General features: G+C 42.6%; 1 protein-coding gene across 1 annotated transcript; it reads right to left on the bottom strand.

Moving 5' to 3' along the window:
* Positions 1 to 16,456: 16,456 nt before the first annotated feature.
* On the bottom strand, positions 16,457 to 21,095 carry LOC138737557 (bone morphogenetic protein 10-like). The gene is made up of 2 exons (XM_069888226.1): positions 20,550 to 21,095; positions 16,457 to 18,366 (listed from the first exon to the last, which is right to left on the bottom strand). Exons 1-2 carry the CDS (start codon positions 20,890 to 20,892, stop codon positions 17,438 to 17,440), a joined length of 1,272 nt encoding a protein of 423 aa, XP_069744327.1. The 5' UTR covers positions 20,893 to 21,095; the 3' UTR covers positions 16,457 to 17,437.
* Between the last annotated feature and the right edge of the window lie 6,622 nt (positions 21,096 to 27,717).

The following is a 27,717-nucleotide window of genomic DNA, read 5'->3' as shown; positions in this document are numbered from 1 at the left end:
AAAATATGGGCAAGCTTGTCCTTGGACATGCGCATTCTATGTATTACCTTAAATTGAATATGGCGTGTCGAGCTCACATTGATGAGGTATTAACTAGTTTAAGAAACTTTTCCCACCTCTCTGCAGGAAAAGACTTTTGGAGCTCTTGGTCCCACACCCTTTTAAATTTATCAGTCAAGGCTGGTCACAATTTTAATCCGTTCTGAGAGGGGGGGGGGGTCAAACATAAAAGAGCATTAACTGTATCCGACTGATACAGCAGGGGAAAATTAGGTGATATAGCATTCAAAAAAATGCTTCCTTCCAAAATCTAAGGCATGACATTTCTCATAACATTGAAATTTATGTCATCATGAGTGGATATATTTGGATGTACGATAGACCTGGGTTTTAACACCTTTCAATGTAAGTGCATAAATATATTTTGGGTGAAATAATACTGCATTTCAACCTTCCCAACAGATCACCACAGGATGGCGCTGACGCAGCTGTTTTGCAGTTCCCCAGGATGGGTTGAGCCAATCATTTCTCAATTCTAACCAGAGGCAAGAGTTTTAAAATCCTTGGAACTTTTTGCTTTTACCTGTTGAAAATGAGATCTAAATCGTTATTGAAAATCTACAAATGTTACAACAATTGCACATAATGTGCCTACTGTGACATAGTGGAAGCTATGGAGTGGGGGCAGAGGAGATTTACCTGCTTGTTGTCTGGATTGGAAAATAAGTCTTATGCTGGAGGGCTACCAGAGGAAGGACTATTCTCTTTGGAGTGAAGAAGGATGAGAGGTGACTTAATAGAGGTCTACAAGGTTCTGAGAGGCCTAGATAAGGTAGACAGCCAACACCTTTTTCTAAGGATCTGAATAGCAAACACCAGATTGAAGGAAGGAAAGTTTAGGGAGTAAATTTTTTTTACACAGGGAGTTATGGGTGCCTGGAATGCCTTGACAGAGATGACAGTGGAGGCTGGAACGCTAGGGGCATTTAAGAGACTCTTGGACGGGCACAAGAATGAAAGAAAAATAGAGGGAAATAGGGTAGAAGGGGTTCGTTTTATTATTTTGGTAGGAATATACAGGTCAACATCGTTGGCCAAAGGGCCCGTACTTTGCTGTTCTATCTAGCAATTATTGTAAAGTTCTCTGAATTCACAGGACAGGAGAAGTGAACCAGTGTCAACGCCCTTCCCCAGGCAGTCATCCGCAGCACTAAGGATGTACTCTGCCGACTAGGTTGGATGCAAAAGGTTGCAGGTGTTCCGAGCTCTCTGGAGATCACCAGATGGGCAGAAGCTCAAGGATAGATTTCACTCCCTGGGGCAATGCCCCCACCAACTCCTGCGAGTCCCTTTTGTGCTCCGACTCAGAAGAGGAGCCTTTGGGAATACAGTGAGAACACTGGGTCCATTGGGAATGCAAGGAATCCCTTGGGTAAGTGGGGGAGGGGAAGGGTTGCTCTTCTCCCAACCTGTCCCACTCCCTGCCAGCCATCTCTTACCCCATCCGTGGAAGAGGCTGCGTAACCCCCCAGCCCAATCAGCCACCCCAGAGTCCACAAGACCAGGTGAGCCACCTCGACCCAGAGGGACAGTCTAAGAAGAGAACAGATCAAATGACGCCACAGGCACTAGTTCCTGAGCACATTTCAGGTAAGCGCTACAGTGTCTCGGGAGCAGTGAAGTGCGAATTTTCTGCAGTTCGCTGGATGGGTGCCTTTCTGGATAACCATGCACATTCCAGCCACATTTCCTCCAGAGGGTGCTCTCGGAACACAAGACATGTCATGAATCCTGCCCTCTCTCTCTCTCTCTCTCTCTCTCTCTCTCTCTCTCTCTCTCTCTCTCTCTCTCTCTCTCTCTCTCTCTCTCTCTCTCTCTCTCTCTCCCTCCCTCTTTCTCTCTCCCCAGCCACAACCATATGAAGACATCGAGTGGCCTCCGCACAATCATTTGACCCAATTAAATGGAGAACTTTAAAAGTAATTGCATTATCTATCAGCTTCCAATCTTTACAAATGAAGGCGCCGAGAAAAAATATCCATAACCCCCCCTCAAAATATTGTATCGTCTTTAAACCCTTTGGACCAGTGGTTCTCAACCTTCATTCTTTCCACTCATATACCACTTCAAGTAATCTCTATGCCATAGGTTCTCTATGATTAGTAAGGTATGTAGGTGGAAAGAAAAGGTTTGAAAACCACTGTTTTAATTGTACCTAATTGACTTGTTATGTGCATGGTTTTCTAACTCCAAAGGAAATGGGCCAATGACAAATTTTCTCAAGCAAAATATTTCAGTAACAATTGGGTTTAGAGCAGTGGTTCTCAACCTTCCCTTCCCACTCACATCCCACCGATGGCATAGGGATTACTTAAAGTGGTGTGTGAGTGGAAAGAAAAAGGTTGAGAACCACTGGTTTGGACCTTTCATAATACATACTCTGGACTCGGTCCATGGGTAAACTAATGGTAGTATGAACCAGCTGATGGTTGAGTATAAAACCAATCCTGGAAAGCGGGGACACGGAGTATATGCGCTAGTTGGTTAGTTGCTGAAAACCGGGAGTCCAAAGGGTTAAAAGACATACTTCAAAATATAATTCATTTCTTTGGAGCTAGAAGATACGGTGAACAGGCTGCCTTTACTTTCTTATACAGGGAATCGAGCAGTTCTAAGGAATTCTTCGTAGTAGGTGCTCACATCAAACGTGCTCCTTGCTTCTTTTTAAAGCCAAGCTAATGGCAATTTCTATGTTAAATACCAAGCCATGCTACAGTTATGTTCCCTCCTTCTTTGCACCACCTAGAGCCACATTTATCTCCATTTCAACTTGAGCTTCATGCAGGTATTTGTTGGGTAAGTTCGGCATGTTCTCCTCGTCCCACCTACAACTACTCCTAGAGGCGCGCCATTGAAAGGATACTTGTTAGATGCATCACAGCGTGGTAGGGGAGCTGCTCTGCCTCCAGACTGCAACTCAGAACATTAAAGCAAATGTTCCGCCCCACCACGCACTCCAGCTATATCTCCTGCTGCCCAGGAAAGGCTGCTGACACACCGAAGGAGAAGGCTTACTGTTAAAGCATGCATTAAGTCAATTTCTTTCTGCAGTCATCAGGCTCCTGAATGAACCCCACAATGGTGCTCTCATACTGCTCTTGCTTGTTGCAAATTGATCTTCCTTTACATTGTCAAAGACCCACACCACCCAGCACAACCCCTGTTCTCGCTGCTGCCATCAGGAAAGAGGTGTACGTATCACAGGGCTCACATCACCAGGTTCAGGAACAGCTGCTACCTCTCCAACATCAAACTCCTCCGCAACAAACTCAGTCAGGGACTCTTTTTAAGGACTCTTACTTGGTCACTTTGTTGATTTTCGTTGTTCTCTCCATATTGCATAGTCAGTTTGTTAACATTTGTTATCTGTTTACAGTTCTTGTTTACTTGTTCATGCTGTGTACAGTTTATTTTTTGCACTACCAATTAGTGGTAATTCTGCTGCACCTGCAGGAAAAAGGAATCTCAGGGTTGTATGTGTTGTCATGTATATACTCTAACAATAAATCTGAAATATGAATCTAACCCTAGACTCTGAAAATTGTTTTCTTTTCAGAGCTATATGAGGGTCGGAGATATCCTTGAGAATGTAAGTTTTAAAATTCTGACTGTAAGATTGAAGCTGGATACATTCTATTCTTTCTTATTATCATCTGGAACCATTGGGTAAGGGAAATACCCTGATTAATGAATCCCAAGTGAATTCAAAAGCATATGGAGAAGTCTGTTCAAATATGCTGGAAACCTAGGGGTCTGAAGGTATACAATACATGATTGTAAGCTACGAGGCAGACCCTCTTGGGGTGAGACTAACTGCTTTTGGCAGTGCTTCTTGGTGTAAAGGAGTTTTCATGCTTTGCAAAGTGATGAAAATATTGGACCACGAAGATTTTACTTCCTGAACACATTTGGGTGTATTTTACAGAGTTTGGATGGCTGATCACTAAAATCACTTTAAGGATTTCCTACCATGTTCTATTTTTTATAGATAGAATCTATTTTTGTGATATCCTGTCATATTTTTAACATGCTTCATGCATACAATGCCAGGAAGTGCAGCGTGTAATTGAAAATTCATTTTCTGCATTCGCACTTGGACGTCTTCCCTGCTGATCTTGGTATAGACAGTGACAAACATGGTTTCACCAGGACATTGTGACCATGGAAAAAACATTATCAGGGCAAATGGAATCCATCAATGCTGGCCAACATAAGAGGCATCAGATGCTGAGTACAAATGAAAATCAACAGCAGAACATTTTTAGGGCAGTTGAACTAACGCAATGTGTTAGCGTCATTATGTGATTAAACATGCCAAGTTCAATAAAAGTTCATTTAATGTTTCTCCAGCTTCCTACATGATGCAGTAAATCTGAAATTATCTTTGTGTTCAGATTGAAATTGTCTATCGTAATCCCCAATTTATTGTCAGAAAGCAAACTTTTTGAAAAAAAATTGTTGCCCAGTGTAATCAGTTTGTGCACCTGTATTTGTATTTGTGTTTGTCTTCAAGCAACCATAGATCCACTTTAACGACCTTTCATCTGTTTGCAGAAGAATCCTTCTCACAGTACTTTAGTACATCATGATGAATTGGCTTAAAATTAAAACTTATACAACAATGATCCAGTGGTATACCTGGGAAGCCTTCACCTTCATTTAAAGATCAACCATAGCTTGCAATGCACAGTTAATACTATCCGACAGTTGAATGATGCTCCTTTGAAGTGGTATCACATCCTAACCAATCCAGATTGGGTGAATTGATCGAGTTTCAGGACAGAATCTAATTGCCCTCAAGAAGGCTGAGATAGGGCCTTTTCCAGAACAAACACATGGTGAGCCCAGGCCTTTATCTCAGCATTCTTGATGGGCCCAGGCCTTTATCTCAGCATTCTTGATGGGCCCATGATGTACATCAGAATTAGTACTTTGGAAGGACACCTGGAAGTAAGTGACTGTATTTCCATGCATTCATGCCCTTCACTGTCTACGTGAGGACTCTAGTCATGACAACAGAGAGACAAACGTTCACTAATGTGGATAGCCAATTGAGCAGGTTGCTCTCATTCCCGATTTGTAATCCCTATGATGAACTTTGGTGAGCAGACCAGGCCACGTGACCAGGCAGCTGGTATACAGACGATGATTACGGTAAAGCCACAGCCACATTGCCAATGCTGGTAGAACCATACATGCCAAGATTGTTGCCCCATTATAATGGAAATTTTTTGGCCGGCAAATATGAGATCATCAAGGATGCTTACAACAGCGCTGGATTCTAACCTGGGTGGCTGGCCCTGCAATAGCATTACGCTAACTGCTACGTTAAACGTGCTGCTATTGTTTTGCCCAGACAATATTTGCCTTTTTAAGGACCACAAATAAAGGAAATAAAAATAATAAAAAATTAAATGATTGCCAGATATTGGACTGGAGAAGGAATTAGAATTCAGCATGTGGGAGAAGGCACACATCCATGGTAGATGAAAACGAGAATAGGAAAAGTGGAAAAAAAAAGTTTGGGAAAGAAATCAGCCAAGTTTGGTAAGAGTTTGCTGTGATTGGAAGTGATCCAGGATTCTTAGAGCATTTATTAGAAAAATATTTCCAAACACTTATGGTCAAATATACTGATATAAAATTCATGCCCAATAAAAGCATTTCAGTGTACTCATTCATTACATAATCCAGTCAGTTCTTATATTTTCTTTTGAATGGAGCCTTTCCCTGCAGATCTCACAAGAACATAATCATTATGGTCAGGTATCAGGTAATAAAAATGCACCATATAATTTTTTTGCCTAATCTCATGGTGAAGATCAGTTTTAAAAATGAAAAGTAATTTTTCCAACATGATTTTAATGATACTACAAATGCAAATGTACAAGTGTTAAACACATGGGGTTTTCCTGGGTGTCCTGGTTTCCTCACTCCCTTCAAAATGTATGGGGATTGTAGGTTAATTGAGGTACTTGGAGTGGAACAGTTGGCGTAGAGGTTAGTCCAACGCCTTTATAGTGCCAGCGATTGGGACCGGGGTTCGAATCCCGCGCTGTCTGTAAGGAGTTGGTAGGTTCTCCCCGTGTCTGCATGAGTTTTCCTCGGGGGCTCCGGTTTCCTCCCACTGTTCAAAACATACAGGGTGTAAATTGTGCGCGCCAAAATGACCTGTTACCGTACAGACTGCGCCAGATTTGAACCCCAGTCACTGGTGCTCGAACAGCGTTACTGTGCGGCCCTGAAATTTTAAAGATGGAGGTTGATTACATCTTCTTATTTATCTGGAAGTTAATATTAAGAAGAGGTGTAAATAGTTAAATGGGGGTAATCAAATTTTATATGCTGGCATTCAATTCATTCTTGTGCTGAGGAATATGGATGCAATGCAACTTGGATAATCTGTGATGAAAGGAAATGGAAAGTAAGAAGAGGATGGGAAGCCAGTCATCTCAGAAACACAATGACCTGATTTTGTTGTTCAGCAGAAAAATGTAAGGCTGCTAAATATAGTATCAACTTTAGATTTTTTTTGGCAAAGCAGGCACTGATAGCAAGGAATTAAAACATCAGGTGAACGGAATGAGAAGGCTCAAAATGGTCCGGGGGTGAACTTTGACTCAACACATTGCTCAAATGTTAGCATTGGACCAAATCAGAAACCACTGTACTTTGGAAACAAACATGTACAGTGGTAACATTATGAATATCTGGTTCCCTCTCCCAGAATTGGGATGAAATAATTTCTGGTCACTGGATTCTGAGGGGCCATTATATATAAACATAGAACAATTGCACCATAAAAACAGCCAACTTGGCCCTTCTCGTCCATGCTGGACACTTTCTCCCACCTACACTCAAACCATAACCCTTCCCATCCATACACATATCAAACTTCTCCTTAAATGCTAATATCGAGCCTCCCTCCACTACTTCGTCTGGAAGCTTGTTCCACACACCCACTACTTTCTGAGTCCCCCCCATGTTTCCCCTAAACTTTTGCCCCCAACTCTCAACTCATGTCCTTCCCCTTTCTTAAAGCCTCTCCACATCAATTCTATCTATACCCCTAATACTTTTAAATACCTCAATTAACTTCCACCTTCCGGGTCCGGTGCCTGGCAATACTTGGACAGCCACAGGTAGACCACAATCACTAGTGTCCTGATCTCTGTACATTTATCATCCAGGCTAACCTAATGAACATACTGACAACTCACAGTGAGCACAAAGAAATTGGGTCTTGACTGTTGCTCTTTTACCATCTGATATTAAACCAAGTTTCACAGAATTTAACTGTTGTGTTGTTAAGTTATCCAGATAGTGTGAGTTCATTCTGAAAGGCTTGTTCAATTGTTCTCAGCAGGAAGCTTCTGCAGATTTTCATGCTTATTAATAGTACATTCACAGTCAACAACAGATTCAATATCAACGTCAAAATTCCATGTCCTTTTCATTGATTAGTACAGAGATGTTTTGATAATGTTCTATGGAATTATTGTGAACCAGCATTGCAAAATATCATTCCCCTTGACAATTATGCACATTTTTATGCAGGCTGGAGGCATTCACTTGGATCATGTTTTTATATAGGCAAAAGGAGAATGGAATTGGAAGAATTGAGAAACTCACTCTATAGTTAGTGAGATGTTTTACCACATTATTACAGTTAACTATTTACACATAGGATTTGAATAAGCAATTGCAATGACCTATAAGAATGAACAAAACCCATGACGTGAAAAAGATGGATTGAAGATCCATCTTCAATCTTTGCATATACAAAACTTGTGGTATACAACTCGTGTTATTAGTTTGCAGTGCCTAATCTATCGGAAGATTAACTTTACTAAACAAGTTGCATAAACCAAATTGTTCTTTATATTGAAGGAATTATTTGGGATTTTAAAAAATCAGGTAATTAAGAGGCTCTACTATTAAACACCATGAACATGTAGAAAAGAGAGCATTAAACCTATCTGCACCACCATGTGCACCCTCCTATCCTCTCTCTCTCTCTCTCTCACTCTCTCTCTCTCTCTCTCTCTCTCTCTCTCTCTCTCTACACTCACAGACACACATACACACACACACACCCTTTCTGATCATCAAGTCATGTGGTGTGGCCTGCTGAGTTTCTCGTGCATTGCACTACAGTCACAGCGTAGCACAGCTTCACGATAAACGATCAGCTATTCAAGACTGAAACAATTAATTTTATTTTCCTCTTAGGACTATGCAACTTTAGAATTCTTTACTCGTGAATGACCCATGAATGCTAAATTATTACATTATATTCATATCTGATGCAGATAGATTTTAGTGCTGGAGGGGAATATATTTGTAAATAAGATGGGACAATGAGCTGAGGCCAAAGATCAGATAAGGAGGGACATACAGCTGCCACCTGCTCTTTTTCTTTTTGCTCATTTGGAAATGTTCAGTGATTGAATAGCTGAGTGACGGTGCTCTCTTTGGAGTTTAATATGTGGAAACTGCTTTCATAGAGGATTGAAATGGATCACGAAAGTGACAACTTAAAGTGTCCCATTTGCGCGTTTAGAGAGATTTACAGGTGACCTTGCTCAGTTTGTTGCTGTGAACCACAGGAGATGCTTAAAAGAATAGGGCAGCCAGTGAGATCATGCATTCTCGACACTGAGGTTGCATTTGGGTGAAGCATAGGTCTAGCTTCGTGGTATTACCTATCCTCCCCTTGTGCCAAAAAGACTGCGTGAGTGGAAAGAGTCGTTCATCCAAAGGACTACTAGGTCTCTGAATAAAGTTGTGTTGGTATTCTTGCAATATTATTTGTTGTGAAATTTAATGAGGTGGCATTATTGAGAGTTAATCCACATAGAGATGTGTCTGGTATTAATATTGTGAGATCAAGCAGGCAGAACATGCCCTGTAATCACTGGACAATGAAGATTTTATTTCCTGAAAATTTTTAGTGTATTTTATGGATTTTGCTTAAAATTTTCCTATTACATACTTTTTTTTAGATACTCTTTAAACTACTTTTGTCCTTTTCTCAAGGCCTGAAACGTTGGTAATATACCTTTGTCTCCTAGGAGTCGGTCAGTTTTGGTGTGTTTTTACTACAATCACAGCATCTGAAGACTCACTCAGTGCCAGATTCAAACCAAGGTCGCTGGCGCTGCAATACCACGACCACACTCCACTGATTGTCCAGTGTCTTTGTGCTTCAGTTCTTTCTTTATCAAGTAGTTCACAGCCAGTTAGCCCTTGCATTGACTTTCTGTTCCTTCTCTTTGCCTGCTTTATCTTCACTGCTCTTTGAACTTTCTCAGCAGAGATGCCGCACTTCAGTTAGATTATCTGGGAGTCTCTAACTCAAATAGTGTGATAGTGTTTAATGGGTTTGGGCCTGTATTCACTAGAATTTAGGAGTGGGGGTGGGGGAAAATCTCATGGAAGATACCAGATATTACAAAAAGGCTGGGTAGAATTGATGTGGAGAAGATGATGGGAAAGTCTAGGACTAGAGGGCACAGGCTCAGAATATCAGAAAGTCCCTCTAGAACAGAGATGAGGAGAAATTTCTTTTGGTGGTGAATCTACGGGATTTGTTGCCATGAACAGCTGTAGCAGCCAAGTCATTGGGGATATTTAAAGTGGAAGAGTGTCTTGGATTCTATGACATCCAGTTTTTTTCTCAGATTTTTTTTTTAATGCATCACTAACGAGCCAGGATTTGCAGGAAGTCACTGACTTAAGTAAGAATTTCACTCCATGAGGCAAAATTTCTGAAAGTCAGTTTTCTCTGGAGCCAAACGGGAAATCTGCAGGTGCTGGAGAAGTTGTACAACACATCAAACTGCTGGAGGAACTCAACGAGTCACACAGCATCCATGGAGAGCAATAGGCAAGTGACGTTTCAGGCCTGGGTCTTCGTTCAGGGATGCCAAATATTAAGTAACTACCCAAATAAGAAGGGTGTGGGAGGTGGGGGCAGGAGAAGGGAAAGGGGTAGGAGCACAGGCTAGCAGATCTCATGTATGCTGAGTACCTTAATCTAAATTTAATGTAATTTAGACATACAGCCCGGTAACAGGCCCTTTTGGCCTACCAGCCTGTGCTGCTCAATTGATCTTCACCCGGGTACATTTTAAACGGTGGGAGAAAATCCAGAGGAAACCCACGCAGACACACGGAACACGTACAAACTCCTTACAGACAGCATTGGATTTGAACCCCGGTCCCGATCGCTGGCGCTGTAACAGCGTTGCGCTATCCGGCACGCTAACTCTGCTCTCTTTTTATTCTATATTTTGATGATGATAAGTTTTTATTATATTAGATTATACATTGTATTCTGTAGTAAAAATAATAATGTAGATAGTTCATGAATTAAATAAAGTCTGCAGAAAGAAAAATAGAATAACAAGAAAGTAATTGAACATTGACCCTAATTCCCACTATTGGTTTGTTTGTGTGAAGGGATAATGCTGGAAGTAAGATGCTGGTTAGTTGATCAAACAAGGAGAGAGCAGAGGGGTAGGGGCCAGATTTCACTGATGTTAGTGGTAATGCCCTATTCAATTTTCATTCTGAGTTTGTCCAGGCAGGAATGCACAGTGACCTTAGCTGACCTTGGTGCAAGATGTCCCTACTGACTTTCATGAATCTGGTGGCTTTGGCATCCAAATTCTCAAGGCCTTGTAGTTCCGGAGTGGAGCCAGAGTATCTTGACTGAGAACCTTTGTGATGTTTCAGCCTCTAAACAAGTGACACAGCTGGTCCCCACTGTCACATTTAAACAATTTCTTTTGACAGGTGGAATATGTGTGAATTGAGTCTTGAGGAAAAACCTGTATTGCCAAGCTGAATTTCTTGTGAAACTGGATGGCTATCCACTGGACAATGAGGATTTTACTTCCTGAATATTTTTCAGTGTATTTTATGGTATTTAGGCTGCTGGTCATGAAAACCCCCTTAAATTTTGCCTACCACGTACGGTTATTTAGATGTAACCTGTTTTTGTGATTTCCTGTCATATTTCCAGTTTACTTCCAGCATGAAGTACAACATATTTTTGAAAATTAATTTTCTGCATTTGCATTTGGGCATCTTCCCTGCTGATCTTGATGCCATCAGTAACAAACAGGGCGATAGGTTTCACCAGGAAATTGCGACCATGGAAAAGCGGCATTAGGGCAACTGGAATCTGTTAATTGCTGGCTGACTCTTGTCAGACACTGACACGAGAGGCATCAGATGTTGAGTATAAATGAAAATCGGCAGCAAAACATTTTTAGGTCAGTTGAACTAAGGCAATGTGTCAGCGTCATTATGCAATCAAACATATTAAATTCAATAAAAGTTAATTTAAAGTTTCTCCACATGATACAAGAAATGTATTTGTGTTCAGCTTGACGTTGTCTATCATAATCCCCAATTGTTTTTTCAAGAAGCAAACATTTTGGAAAAAAAATTGTATAATGTCATCAGATACATGGATTAGTCAGGAATCACATTTAGGCTCAATTATAGACTTGGTTGACTTCCAGCTTGTTGGCTCTATTCAATGATTTAGTAACTTCAGATTATGCTTTACCTAAAATAGAACCATGGAGTCACAGTTTCTTGTGTCATGTAGGCTCATCCCATTTGCTGCATCGAGTCCCTATCTATCATGACTTGACCATTCAAGTGCATGTCTGAAAGTCTCTTCAATCACCTCCTCTGGGAGTGAGGTTCGGAAATCATTCACTCACTGCCTAACGATTTCCCCCTCTAATCACTTGTAAATCTCCTTCCTCTCACCTGAAACCCACACCCTCCTATTTTTGATGAAAAAGTTTCATCTGACAATGCCTCTTCTAATCTTATATACAGTATCTCTGTGCGATCACCCTTCAGCCTTCTTTGCTCCTGGGATGGGGCGGGGGGGGGGGGGGGGGAAGCTTAGCCTATCCAATCTCTCCTCATAACCAAAGACCTCTAATCCAGGCAACATTCCAGGGAATCTTCACTGCACCCTTTCAAACAATTTCTTTCCTATTGTATAGGTACAATTAAAACCCCCACTATCCGGCACCTATGGGGATTGGTAGATGCTGGATAAAAGTATTTTCCGGTTGCTTGAGACTTACTCTTACCATGCCAAACAAATACACCTGCATTAAGAGTTTAAAAGACAAAAATTCTCTACTTACACTGAAGAAACCTGCCTTGCAAGAATGCATAAACCATAAAGCATTTTACTTTATTTTAAGTCCCATTCTTTGAAAACATTTAACAGTCATGGCATTGGCAGGTTCCTCTCCTTCCATGGAGCTACTCGAAGGACGAACAATAACAGTATAGATAATTAAGTTTACAGATAAAGCCTCTGGCCAGGGTGAAGTAGGAGAGTCGGCCCAAAGGTGAGCATTTGAGGCTGCCAGTTCCTTGAATTCCACATACCAGGAGGATGACTGTATTCAGAGCTGCATACAATGAAGAGAGATATACAATCGCCTCCAAATCAGTAGCCCAGGGATTTGGATACCAATCCAATAAGTTAATAACTGGATTACCATACTTCCTGGATGTGAGCTCTATGAAGTTGGAATTTAAGAAAGATTGCAATGTTGATTGAAATCACAAATGCATCTCAAAATGCCACATTTTTGGCATTTATTTTTTCTGCCTCCTGTAAGTACTGACAGATTGAACTACTATTCTGCAAGTAGTAGTTGGGATTTCACTCAACAGCTTATACATTGGGAACCAGAGGAGGTCATAATTATTGACAGGGCATTTAAACATATCAGAATTTCACACCTCACACTTCTCTAAGTCCACACATAAATGTACTTCTCGGTACTGCCATTGGATGGGAACCATGAATAAGGTCCTTGTCTTGTTTCTCCCCCATAATTAGTGCCGGAGTGCAAAGGCAAACAGAAGCCGTTCCCCTGAGAAAGGGTCATTTCGAGTACAGACCTGACGATTTTTCTAGCGTGTACATACTGTAAATTCAAAACTTAACATGTGAATCATTAAAGAGGAATCATCAAAAAACAAATTTGTGAACCTCCATTAGTTAATTTGATCTAATTTCTAGCATTTTAATTTGCAGATTTGAAATGTCCAGAATTTATTTTTGTAACCATTTATTTTTAATTTCACAAGATGTCATAAACATTAGCCTCATCTTGTAGTTTTTACAACAAATTCAGAAACTTTTCCAAAATGTCAAATTTAAATGGTCAAAAATAAACAGCGTTCATTAATGTGAATATTATTTGCGTGGTGTGCTTTCTTTAAATCACTGGAAGCCTAACACGGAAATCTAACAAACGTGTAAATTCATTGAGATTAGTGTGCAATTCTTGTCATCTACCTACAGGGATATCAAGAAAGGGTGCAGAGAAAATTTACAAGAATGTTGCTGGGACTTGAAGAGCTGAGTTATAGGGAAAGGGTGAATAATTTAGGATTTTATTTCCTGGAGTGTCAGAGAATGAGGGGAGATTTGATAGAGGTATTCAAAATTATGAGGAGCGTAGATAGAGTAAATGGAAACAGACTGAGGTCGGGTGAGACAAGAATGCAGGTTAAGACTTAAAAGGTGAACTTTTAAAGAGGTATGTTATGGATAAAGCTGCCAGTGGAGGTGGTGGATGTGGGTTCAATTTCAACACTCAATTTCACCTAAAGTGGATTGTTCCACGGATGGGGAAGTATATGTTCTTGGTCTATGTATGGAACAACATGAAGGAAGCAAATACAACCACAGAGAGCATCAAGGATTGGGACAGAAGTGGCTCTGGGTGGATCTTTATAATTTATAACATGTATTCCATATGCTTATTCTGGTCATATTTATTTTTATTTCCATAGAATGAAATGTAAATGGGTAAAATGTTCAGGGTGAACTGAACTGTTGATTTTAATAGAAGAATATTCCAAATCAATGTTCTGATTGTTGTGGTGGCCCTTTCTTTAACACTACCGGTTAGGAACGTGGTCCCTATTAATTTTTCAGGTCACACCCAAAGTTGCCATCAAAGAATGAGAAACTGGGGGGACTCCTTGGGTCAGGCATCGTCCATGGGTAAAAAGCTTCACTGCCCCGATCTCTTCCGACAAGGCATTTAGCTTGAATGCTCTTCAGTCCTTCTCATCTCCGACGACCTTGTTCGACTGAAAACAGAGCTATTCACATTAATAATTATAGGGCATTGGTATTGACAGACATACTTATTTTGAGAGCAGCAGGGATTTCCTTCCTCCAAAAACGTATCCAGACTCATTGCTCTTTGAACCTACCAAACTTGTTTCCCTTCCCACACACCACTCTCCCTCTCTTCCCCATCCCTTTGTCTTCTTTCCTCCAGCTCTCCACTCCCTTCCTTTGCCATTCATAGAGCAATCTCCCTCCTCCTGTTTGCTGCCGTGTCCTCCCTTCCTCTTCCACCTATTATCTTCTGCCTGTGGCAACTGTGCTCCTCCCCCTTCTCTTCACCCCCACAATTTGTTCAGGGGCCTGTCTACATTTTGCTCATATTTTGATGAAGGGCTCAAGCCCAACACATTATGTATCCGTATCTTTACTACACGAAGTGACAAAATTTGACCTGCTGCCTTTCTCCATCATTGTGGGGTTTTTTTAGATATATGTATTTGATTGAATAATTACAGTTACCCTGGAAATCGGTAAAACTTTAAATTATACCAGTGTTTTGAGGATCCATGATTCTGTGGTTTCAGCTGAGCATATAAAATGTAGGAAGACTGTTGGAGAGACGGGCATCTCTCCACTGTCCTGTACAGTTGACCCCGGAGCCAACAGCTGGCCAGGAATTGCAGACAGCAGCACGGAATGTGGGTGGTCAGTGTGTGCAATGAGTCTCTGACTCCCCACAATGGTGCTCGCTCCCAGACGTGGTCGTACCACAGTTGGGGCTACTTGAGGCCACAAAAGCTCTCCGCAAACGCACGTTATCGCCTTAACAGTCCATTTCACATAGGGTTGAGAAATATATGGGCCGTGGGGGTCATTTGTGACCCTTCCTCACCCCTCTGTCATGTGAGTGCAATGGACAGGAAGGGGATTTTTGGCCAAAGGGCCAGTTTCTTTGCTGTATGCCGCTCCAATATTATAAATAATAGCCTTTGAAGAATTTAAAGCAAGGTTGGCAACTTGATCATTCCCATTCATTCGGAAATATTCGCCTTCATTTATTACAACCAATTAACATTGTTAATTGATTCCTCCTGTCCTCTTCACCAGTTAAAATGGACAATGAAAACGTTGTTTTCTGAACATTTTTGGGTGCATTTTATGGATGATGGCTGCTGATCACAAAAATCACCTCAAAAATTTCCATCCATGTATAGGTTTTAAGATATAACCTATATTTTGTGATTTTAAGTCAACTAGTGTATTGCCCGCAAAATAAGCTGTTTTGGTCAGTCCAAGGCATGCCCTCAGAGCAGGTGCTATGCAAAATTCAGTCTTAGGCCATGGCATGCTTGGAAGGATTTAAATTTAAATTTAAAAATTTCTTGGCAACTACAGAGCACCAAAAATCCAGTTGATTGTCAGCGTGCTTCGAGCATACAAAATTTCCAATCACTTATCGCTTTTTAAAAAAGATATAACATTTCTTGTGATTTCCTGTCATATTTTAAGTCTACTTCAGGCAGAATGTACAATGTGTCAGTGAAAATTCATTTTCTACATTCACAGTTGGACGTCTTCCCTGCTGATCTTGCTGCAGTCAGTTCCAAACACGGTGAAACCCGGGACATTGCCACCACGGAAAAGCAGTATCAGCGCTATCAAAGCTGGTCGACTATTGTTGGACACTGACACGAGAGGCATCAGATGCCGAGTACAAACGAGCATCAGCAGCAAAACATTTTTAGGTCCATAGAACTGAAATTTATAATGTCAGCATTATAAATTTAGAAGTTACTGTTTATCCAACGTCCTATATAATACAACAAATCTGAAATGACCTCTGGATTCGTCTTGAAGTTGTCTACCATAATCCCCTTTTTTTTCAACCTATTGAAAAAAAATGCCCAGTGTTATTAGCCACCCCGCCCATTCATTTACAATCTACTAATCAGGAGAGATGTCTTTTTAGAGGAGTATAATTTACGAACTCAACTTGGGGCCCAGCGGCGGGTAGAGATCCCACTTAACAAGCTGTTCTTGGCCGAGATTTCGTTGTCCTGTGGTGTTCTGGCCTATTGACCCCTTTCTCTGCGAATAGTGAGAGTGTGTTGGGGAAAAAAAAGACAGTTTATCTCTCCGGTTTTTTTGCTCGCAGAAAGTGATTGCCCGCGGGTGTGTTGGCCGCGGGAAGGCATGCTGAGTTTACCAATGCAGGATTGGGGGGGGGGGGGGGGGAGGGGGTGATAGGTTACGGGATAATTCTGCAAGCGTGGCGACCGACCTCTTGTCACTAGCAAGTTTTCAGTATCATCAGACATACAGAAACCAGTTCCTTTCGCTATGCTGCTCTCAACCCAATTTTGGCAGATTTTCCACTGACACTGAATTTACACAATCGTGAGTTCAACAGAGAGTGTGGATTCTGGAGAAAACGCGACGTTTATTTGGCGTGGGGCGATTACACAATCGTATACCGTGAATGAATTTACAATGAAACCCTTTCCATGAAAGTTTCTAACGTTACAAACCATATCTACTGGTCAGCTGTACATATCTGGTCATTAAATAAACAAATATATAAATTTGCATCCCAAATGTACAGATTTACAAGAATGAGACTGGTTCAGTGTGTGTGAGTGAGTGTGTCTGTGTGTGAGAGAGATGTCTGTGTGAGAGAGATAGGTGGTGTGTGTGTGAGAAAGTGTGTGTGTGTATGAGTGTCTGTGTGTGAGAGAGAGTGTGTCTGTGTGTGATGTGTGTGTGAGATCTCTGTGAGAGAGATAGGTGGTGTGGGAGAAAGTGTGGGAGTGTGTGTGTGAGAGACTAGAAGGGCCTAATGGCCTGTTTCCGTGCTGTAATTGTTATATATGTTATTATATATATTATATATGAGATAAGTGGTGTGTGTGTGTGAAAGAGAGAGAGTGTGTGTGTCTGTGTGTGTTATGTGATGTGTGTATGAGAGATAGGTGGTGTGTGTGTGAGAGAGAGAGTGTGGGAGTGTGTGTCTGTGTGTAATATGTGATGTGTGTGTGAGATGTCTGTGTGAGAGAGATAGGTGGTGTGTATGTGTGTGAGAGAGAGTGTGGGAGTGTGTGTGTGAGAGATAGGTGGTGTGTGTGTAAGAGTGTGTGTGTCTGTGTGTGATATGTGATGTGTGTGTGAGAGAGATAGGTGTGTGTGTGTGTGAGAGGGAATGTGGGAGTGTGTGTGTCTGTGTGTAATATATACTTGACACTATCTGCAACCACATTCCGCCACCACCATCCCCTCGTACTTGTACTTGTAAGTAGTGACGCCGGCACTGTTCTTGTACAGTATGGAGATGGGGTCCAGCTTGGTCGGAACGCAGCACGCCTTGGACGCCTTTTCTGGGTTCCAGTGGTTCACCAGGGTCTGGATCCTGGCGTGGTTTGTGGGCGTGACGTGATCCGTGAGGGGGATATAGCAGACCCCTCTGCACTCGTAAGCCTCGTAACTTTTCGGGGCTATGATCCAGGAGTTCCAGCCAATCTCGGTGAAGTCCACGTGGAGGGGAGAGCGCTTGCAGTAATTCCCCTTGGCGTCCCTGCGCGCTCTTGACGGGGTGTCCAGCGGGAGCACGGGCTGCTCTTGGTCTCGGCCGCCCGACCCCGACCTGTCGGCCAGATCTTCCCACGCCACCTCCCGCTCGTGCACGAGCATCTCCCCCACCTCGTCTCCCTTCCCGAGACCCCGGTCGTCGGAGAAGACCACCAGCAACGGCACGTTCTTGCTCTCCCACCTCGGCTCGCTGTCCAAGACCAATGCCCCCGGCTGCCCTTCCGGGGCGCATTCGATGTGAACTTCAAGCTCATGAGTCGTTCGGTTGGATCTCACCCACCGTTTCACGGCCTCGGTCACATCAAAGGTTCCCCAACCGCCGGTCCTGACAGCAACCTGTTTGGAGGTCAGTAGGGACATTTGAGTTGGCGTGGAGATCTCCTGCGAGTCGTCTCCCGGCTGCCCGATGTCATAAACTCGGACTATCCTGTTGAACCCATCGTACATCCTCCTGTCCGTGTCAACGAAGGCGTACAGTCTCAGCTGGGCGGCGATGATCTCCTCCTGTCGTGGGATGGTCATGTTAAAGACCAAAATGTGCCTTCTCACTCCGTCTTCTCCCTCGGGTAGCACCCTTGTTGTATCTGAGAACAGACGCAGTAACTATTAGAAACATCTCAGGGACATTTCCCATCGAAAAGGGACCCCGACTCAGAGGAGCCAATCAGTCAGAAGTCATGGATGTGACTGGCACCCGTCTGCTCGAGTATTCCATGGCGAGAGAGGTCGTCAAGGAGGTGTGCTCTTTAAAGTTGACATTGACTTGTCACACTGCACCATGTACAGTGGGAAGGTCTCCCCTGAGTAGCCCAACACGTTATCTCTAACATTCAAAGAGCCGTGTAAATAGTACGACTTACAATTACAATGAAACGAAAATCAAATGAACACCAAGAAAGGGTGTTTAAGAAACAATAGAATAAGAAAAAATAGGAGCAGGAGTCGGCCAGTAGGCTCATCTCCGCCCACCTGCCTTTTCCCCATATCCCTTAATTTCCCCACCTTGTCTTCAACTTATTTACTGAGTCGCCTCCACTGTTTCAATGGGCACAGATTCACCACCCCCTGGGAAAACCAATTCCTCCTCATCTCCGTCCTAAATTGACTGCACAGGGAAGCAGTGTTCGTTCAGGAGCCTATGTATAAGATAATAATCCTGACCTCAGGAGAGGGGGTCCGAATCCACGCCCCTGTCCACATTAATGGCGCTGAAGTAGAAACATCTTCAAGCTCTTAGGAATAAATCTGCCTTCTGCCCTTTATGAATTACTTTTAAGATCTAGCGATAGTTCCCTGGGTTGTGTTAAGAAGATATGGCAAAAAGACTTTCAACAACCATACATGGGATACTATTTTGGAAGGTCCTCAGTTATCTTCTCTTTGTGCTAGACATGTAGTAATTCAATTTAAGGTAGTCCACTTTTCCAAGGTTCAATTAGCTAAATTTTATCCTAATATTACCTCTAAATGTGACAAATGCCTAATCGAGGAAAGTACGTTGAATCATATGTTTTGGCTATTTTAAATTTTATCAAGGGGTATTTCCCACATTATCGTGAGTTCTTAATGTCAACGACTCCTAACCCTTTCACTGGTATTTTTGGAGTGAGTGGGGCCAATGGATTGAATATTGCCCTTTTCACAATCCCAAGTCCTGACATTTGCTTCCCTCATTGCTAGAAGGGCCATTTAGGGGTGATGGAAAGACGCTGACCCTCCCACTCTACGGCTGTCGGAGGTGAGGGTATGTCTGCCTCCAGAAATAATTACCTGTTCGACTACTGCAGTGGATCTTAACTTTCTTTGGGGACCTTTCCTCAATTACTTTCAAAACTTGTAGTTTAATTATGTTTTTTTATTTGACCCCACAGTCCTTATTATTAGCAGTGGACTCATTAACTTGGCCAGCAACCCTTATAGGGTGGGGGTTTGATTCTTAGTTTAGGAATATATGGGTTTTTTTTTCTCTTTCCCTTTAATAACATGGGTTCATATCCCTTGTTCACTGCTATTTGGTACTGGTAACTTGATATTAATTTACCTTATTATTAATACCATCTGTACCTATGTTTTTTTGTTGCATAGAATGAAAAAGAAAGAAAGGAATAAATCATCACCAAGGATCTGATCTGGGCCAAGAAACTTTGACGCGACCGTCAAGACCGTCACCAGCGCCTCTACGCCCTTAGAAGACAGAGAGTTTGCATGTCCCCCAACACCGCAGAACCTAACGCAACCCCCCTTCTCAGTCAAGGACTCTTATCTACATCCCCCCTCCCCACTGCCTAAGAGAGGTTGCCAACCCACTCCCTACACATCACACCTCCCTCCTCCCATCGAGCAGAAAGCACACGCCAATAGGCGTCGTGGCGGCACTTTCCCAACAATCCCCCTGCTCCTGAATGCGCCCCGTAACCACTTGGTTGGTGCCCATTGATCTTCACTGCAATCCTACTCCATGTAAATGTGCTCTTGACAGGACCGCATGAAGAGAGATAACCGGTTGGCCTGCTCACTTAAGGACACCTCTCCAGGTTCTATAAATAAAAAATCCCATTGCATTTGAGCAAAGTTTGCAACAAAAGCAACCCCCCCCCCCTTGCTTTTTATCCCCCGTGTTTGCTCATTTCCCTTCGGATCACTGTATAACTGGAGCTACTCCGTTGAAGCATTTGGCAGCCAGAAATAGAAGGGACGAAGGGAGGCAACGTTCTCTCTCTCTCTTTCTCGATCGGAGATGGGCAGGTGGGCCTTAACGAGCAGTTACCTTCGTTCCTGAAGCTTCTGACAACGTTTGAAGAGGGCAAGGACGACCTGTCGGCGGCAAACTTGTTGTACAGATCGATCATGTACTGTGGAGGATCCTCGGGAGGAGGGATCTGCAAAGGGATCTCCGACAGGTTGAGACCGCGGAAGAACTCGTCCTTCACGCTATCCAAAAACGAGTTGAAATCAAACCCAGAAGCGTCCCCGGGAAAGATCTCGTCTTCGTAGCCGTCCGATCCCTCTTCATCGGTCGCACGGTCCCAGCCGCTCAGTGGCTTTCCCGTTGCAATGTGCCACAGGGAGCCGAGGCAGAAGGTGATTGCGAGGCAGGTAACGCGAGTCATTGCTTCGAGTCTTCGCAGCGACCCTTGAATCTCGCAGGGAAGGGAAAATGAAGACAAACGAAACGTCTTCGGTCTGGCTTGCGTTTTATGTTCTGGGGCGCCTCAGCTCATTCTCCACCAATATCACTGCACAGATGGACGGCCTTATCTTGTCCATTGATGCCCCGCTTGAGTTCCCCTTATCGTGCAACCCTCTTGGCTAATGAAGATTCTGTAAACAGTTGGGGAACACATTGGACTAATGGGAAGTGTGCACCACGGTCAGCGAGGCTCTGGGGCTCGGAGGTCGGTGTCTAATTATTTCTAGCACATTGCTGCCAATTCTCTGCAAACATCACAAGGACTTTCAACAGATCACAGCGTCCAAGACCGCACACTGCCTTTCTGCATTTGTAAACCAGTTGTCGAGGAAGCAAGGCTCAAGTCAACCGGCTTTCAAAGCCTTGGGTGATGAGCAGAAATGTCCCCGAACTCATCAGGATTTAATTATAGTCTCAACCTTATTTTCACGTTATCAGTTAAACCAATACAACTTTTGACGGCTTTGGGCAGCATCCCCGCCTGCTTTGTGTCAGAAGTGTTTTCCCATCATTGACTTAAGTAGAAGGACAAGGAAAGTGGGAACATCTCGACCTTCCACTTCCCGCTGTATTATGCAGGCAAAGTTGCAAAAAAAAAAGCCACGAATCAATACAGACTGCTACAAAAGGACTAAAATATATATCCTTTCTTTTTAAGATATTCTTTCTTGAAGTTTGCAATAATAGAAAAATCAAACAGTGCAATTCTACAATGAAATACAAGAAAAATTAAGAGAAGAAAATAAAACCAAACCCCCATCAATTTAAAATAGGTTGGGGGGTGGGGGCAGAAACTAAGGTGTGGGTATCAGGTAAGGACAATCTGGAAACAGACAGCACTTCATCAAAGGGTATGTCAACCCTAAAACGTTAGATTATGATAATGGTCTATAAAAGGGCCCCCTGTCTTTTATCTACATCCAAAATAGTTTTTTTAAAAATAAAAATTCGGGCAGAGAAGGTTATTAAATGGCCATTTAGATGCATTCGATGCATTGACTGTCATCCGTTGCTACATTCTTTTTGTGCTAATTTGTCAAAATATGTTACATCGAGTGTTAAATTAAACATTTCGTCACCCTTGTATTCTGTTCTTTTAATTTTAATGGAACAACATATCAGTAGCACATAAACGATGCTCAAATTTTCCAAATTCACTCCCAGAACAAAAATTACCCTTCTCTTAACCCTTAGACTCTGAATATATGTTCTATTGATAATCTACATATTGTGTTAATTAATGATTCAAAACATTGGGGAAACCTAAAATAGCTTGTGTAAAACTTTTGGCACGGTTACACTTGTGTTACTTTAGATTTTTGAAAAAAGCACATGAAGACCTTATTCAAGAACATAATTGTAACACACAGCCCGATGGTATTTTTTTGGATACAATATGAGTAAGCTCAATACAAAAAAATATATTTTTTATTTAGACATATAGCACGGTAGCAGGCCATTTTGACCCATGAGTCTGTACCCCCCAATATATCCCCAATTGACCTACACCCCCATGAATGGTGGGAGGAAACTGGAGCCGCTGGGGAAAACCTACATTTGCCTCATTGCAGGAGATTTACCAGGATGTGGCCTAGATGGGAGAATGTGTCTTATGAGGCAAGGTGAACAGAGCTCCCTACAGTTTTTCTCTTTGGAGCGAAGAAGCACAGGAGATGACTTGGTTAGGTCTACATGACCTATTTTCAACACCTATTTTCTGAGGAAGTCGCAAATTTCAGAGGACATTTGTATAAGATAATGGGAGGAAAATTTAGGAGAGACATTAGGGGTGAGTTATTTTTTACGCAGAATGTAATGGGTGCCTGGAATGCATTACCAGGGGTGGTGATAGAGGCTGGTCCAATAGGGACATTTAAAATATTCATAGGCAGGCACATGGATACAAGAAAAATAGGAGGTTTTGGTGTGAGAGGGGAGGGTTTAGATTGTTGAGTATAGGATGGCACAATATCATGGCTTGTACTGTGCTGTAATCTTCCATGTTCTAAAATATGGAGACTGTTTTTGTACAAGCAATCATTTTCATTCACCATTTTAGTTATTTATATTAGAAGTTATTAAAGCAGAAATGAATTGAAAGTTTCCCTCACTGAGATCTTCTCATAGTTACCCTAAATACTCTGGCCTGATGCATTCCTGGAACATGCCTTTTGCTTCAATCATCCTGAAATCCACTTTGCCAACATAAAACAGACATTAATAGCTGTTATAACTCTCAAGAAGATAAGGTAATTTTTGAAATACATTCAGAATAAAGCAAGCACAGATCTTTGAAATGCTATCATAATTTTTCTTCATGTTCATTGGAAGCATCTTTGAGTTAAGAGTTTGGAGTGAACTGGAATTTGTTCCGTGTGTTCAGGAAGGTTTCCTGACACAATATGTAAATGGGCCAATGAGAGGAGAGGCTACACTTGACCTGGTATTGGGAAATGAACCAGGTCAGGTGTCATCTCTCTCAGGGAAAAGAACAGCAGAAGTGTTTCCAATAATTTTTGGAACAGGAATGCAGACTTTAATCAGACAACACATGGAAAAGGCTAATTCATTCTACACAACAGAGTAGTTCTGTGCACTTCTTTAATCCATTGCCTGGTTCGACATTTGTATCCAACTCAGTGGTGTCACCACCACCTCACTATGGACCTCCTCCCATACCAGACCATACAGAATCCTTAGTAATTATTTTGTACTAATGTTACTCGAAAATCATACTTCCCATTTATCACTGAATGTAATGGCCATAGTATTGGGGGATATGGGGAGAAGGCAGGTAGGTGGAGTTAGGTCATAAATTAGATCACCCACGATCGTATTGAATGGCGGAGCAGGCTCGATGGGCCATTTTTGGCCTACTCCTGTTCCTACTTCCTATGTTCCTATGAGATAAACAACTCGCAAAACTAAAATGAAACCTTTAAATAAAAAAGACACTAGCAATATTTTTAAAAAGTTGTAAAAATATAGAATAATATGTGATAAATAGTTGTAAACTGCTTAAATGTAATATTTCTTAGATCAGGGGTTCCCAATCTGGGGTACATGTAGCCCCCAGTGATACATTTGTACTTTTCAGGGGGTACATTGGGTCTGAGAGAATAACCACTACTGTACAATACATGGTGTTGTAATCTCCAGTCAGATTGGACAATGTCGTGTTTGTTTTATCCTTAATTTTTAGGGGTACACGGGAACCTATAGAAATGCCCAAGGGGTACAGAGGAACAGAAAGGTTGGGAACCCCTGTCTTAGATTATATGAATAATAACAACCAAATTGTTTTGTAAAATCTTTCTACATTGAATTACAACATTAGTAGTTAAATTATTATTTGTAACTGAGCGGAACCTTTTTAGATTTTTCTTCTTCTTCTTTCCTTTAATGACTACTTAAATTCTCAAAAAAGTTATTGATCTAGGTTCACAAATACTAATTGCCACAATATTGTAGCTAAAACATCAGAATATTTGACAAAAGCAGTGACTATAAAAACACCGGCAGCAACGAAAACAACAGCGCATGCTGGTGGCGCGTGCAGACAAAATCACGTGATTTGAAACGTCATTGTAATTGGGGATGTGGAGGGGCTGGTAGTCATGGTGGGGAGCTGGCTGATGGAGGACCTCAGTTTTCTTCAGGCTGACTTCCAGGCCAAACATTTTGGCAGTTTCCGCAAAACAGGATGTCAAGCGCTGAAGAGCTGGCTCTGAATGGGCAACTAAAGCGGCATCATCTGCAAAGAGTAGTTCACGGACAAGTTGCTGTTGTGTCTTGGTGTGAGCTTGCAGGCGCCTCAGAATGAAGAGACTGCCATCTGTGCGGTACCGGATGTAAACAGCGTCTTCATTGTTGAGGTCTTTCATGGCTTGGTTCAGCATCATGCTGAAGAAGATTGAAAAGAGGGTTGGTGCGAGAACGCAGCCTTGCTTCACGCCATTGTTAATGGAGAAGGGTTCAGAGAGCTCATTGCTGTATCTGACCCGACCTTGTTGGTTTTGGTGCAGTTGGATAACCATGTTGAGGAACTTTGGGGGGCATCCGATGCTCTCTAGTATTTGCCAAAACCCTTTCCTGCTCACGGTGTCGAAGGCTTTGTTGAGGTCAAGGACTGCCTAAAGAAATCTCTTGGTGCCTGCCACATTGAACACCGCCAGTGGGCTGATATCGCCTCGAACCGTGCATCTTGGCGCCTCACAGTTCGGCGGGCAGCAACCTCCTTGGAAGAAGACCGCAGAGCCCACCTCACTGACAAAAGACAAAGGAGGAAAAACCCAACACCCAACCCCAACCAACCAATTTTCCCCTGCAACCGCTGCAACCGTGTCTGCCTGTCCCGCATCGGACTTGTCAGCCACAAACGAGCCTGCAGCTGACGTGGACATTTACCCCTCCATAAATCTTCAGCCGCGAAACCAAGCCAAAGAAGTATCTGGGGAATAATGACAGCTCTGACCGGAGTGCATTCAAAGATTCAAAAAGTAAATTAGCAGAGAGTTTTAGACTTGTATATATATTGATTCATGTAAGCAGGGCTTACAAAAAATGTTTTTGTTATTATAACTAACTACAGAGATATTTTTAATGAAAAATAATGCATTTTTGTTGACAAAAAATGTTATAGACAGTCATGTTATAGACATCACCCTCTGATGGTGTCATTCAGTGCAGTCCACACCCCCCCCCCCATCCCGTGATCCAACTGGAAAATTGCATAAACGTCACCCTTTCTGCTTCGCTTGATCCCACGTTGTCACTTTCTGTTCAGGTGCACTTGCGCACTGATCTGATGTATTTCTTTTAGGTTAGCGCACCTTCACCCAGCTTGACCTGTTCACCTTTACCCTTTGACGTCTGCTGCCCTCTTGCATTGGAGGTGCACCTGTGACATATTCCTTTCTTTCTGCGAGCTTTTTTCTCACACGGTCAGTTGAATCACCATTCTTTAAGGTCTGCTGTGGTCCCTAGCTCTCCCTTCCTGTGTGGCACCTGCACAACACTCTGGTGTGCTCGTTTCAGGTCCGGGGCCTTCACTCTGCATGGCCTATTGGAACTTCACCCTTTCAGGTCTGCTGGCCCAAACCCTAACCCTTCCAGGTGCCCTTGTGCACGACCTGCTCCCTTTCAGGTCCGCTGCGGCCCTGAGTAGGCTATTCCCTTTAAATTTGCCTGCGTACCACCTGACGCATTCCTTTCAGGTCTGTGAAGTGCTTAACCTTCACCTTTTAAGGTTTGTGGCAGCCCCAAGACCTCTTCCCTTTGAAGCATGCTTCCGCTCCACTCTGGCGTATCCCTTTACAGTCCGCCATGTCTTCACCCTGTATGACCTGATTGATCTTCATCCTTTCATGTGACCCCCAGCCTCCTTCAGCTGCACTTGTGCATAACCCTTACCTATTCCTTTCGGGTCCATGGGCATGGGTCCGTGTAACCTTCATCCTTTCAGAACCCCAGCTCACAGGAATCCTCTCATTCTTCACACACTTGTGGAATGTCTTTGGGTTTTCCTTAATACTGTTTGCCAAGGCCTTCTCCTAGCCCATTCTGACACTCCTAAATCCTTTCTTAACCTCTTTTAGGCAATCTTATATTTCTCCTAGTTCAGTTCCTCTTTCCTTACACCTCTTGTAAACCTTTCTTAATTAGATTTTATACATCCCTTGTACACCTTGGTTCATTCGCCCTTACCATCCTTTCCCTGCCTACCTCAATGGAATATACTTGTTCAGAATGCCATGCAAATGTTCTCTGAACATTTGCCACACTTCTGCTGTTCTTTTCCCTGAGAGAGATGACACCTGACCTGGTTCATTTCCCAATACCAGGTCAAGTGTAGCCTCTCCTCTCATTGGCTCATCTACATATTGTGTCAGGAAACCTTCCTGAACACACGGAACAAATTCCAGTTCACTCCAAACTCTTAACTCAAAGATGCTTCCAATGAACATGAAGAAAGCTAAAAACAATTTCTTCCCCTCTCTTCTCCTCGATATCACTTTTACTTTTGCGGTGGGGGGGGGGAGGTGGAGGGGAGTCTATAATATGCACCCAGTAGGGTTAATGCCATCTTCCTGTTCCTGACTTCCACCCACACTGACTCAGTAGACAATCTCTCCACTAATTCTCCTTTCTGCAGCTGTGATAGCGTTCCTGATCAGCAATGCTACTCCCCCCTCTATCCTTTTTGAAATATTTAAAGCTCAGTAAATTTAGCAGCTACCTCTGCCCCTGAGACACATTGTGTCCAGTACATAAGGACCCATGTTCTGAGTTCATTTGATCTGTTCCTTATACTCCTTGTATTAACATATACACCAAGATTGGAGGTTCAAAGCTTCCAGAGAGACCTGGAGCAACTGGAAAAACAGGCCAAAAAATGGCCGATGAAATTTAATGCAGACAAGTGTGAGGTGTTGCATTTTGGAAGGACAAACCAAGGTAGGACATACATAGTAAATGGTAGGGCACTGAGGAATGGGGATCTCAGAATAAAGATACATAATCCCCTGAAAGTGGTGTTATGAAGTAAAGAAAGCTTTTGGCATCTTGGCCTTTATAAATTAAAGTGTCAAGTACAGGAATTGGGATGTCATGGTGAGGTTATATGTATAATTTGGAATATTGTGTGCAGTTCTGGTCACCTAACTACAGGAAGGATATCAGTAAGATTGAAAGAGTGCAGACAAGATTTACTAGGATGTTGTTGGGTCTTCAAGCATTGAGTTAC

This window comes from Narcine bancroftii, chromosome 6, assembly GCF_036971445.1.
Source record: "Narcine bancroftii isolate sNarBan1 chromosome 6, sNarBan1.hap1, whole genome shotgun sequence".
NCBI lineage: Eukaryota > Metazoa > Chordata > Chondrichthyes > Torpediniformes > Narcinidae > Narcine > Narcine bancroftii.
This window is presented reverse-complemented; position numbering and strand designations above follow the sequence as displayed.

Coding starts and splice junctions, on each gene's coding strand:
- LOC138737557 (XM_069888226.1), bottom strand. CDS start 20,892: ATGACTCGCGTTACCTGCCTCGCAATCACCTTCTGCCTCGGCTCCCTG. Junction 18,367..20,549: donor CAGAAGCTTCAGGAACGAAG/GTAACTGCTCGT, acceptor GTCTGTTCTCAG/ATACAACAAGGGTGCTACCC.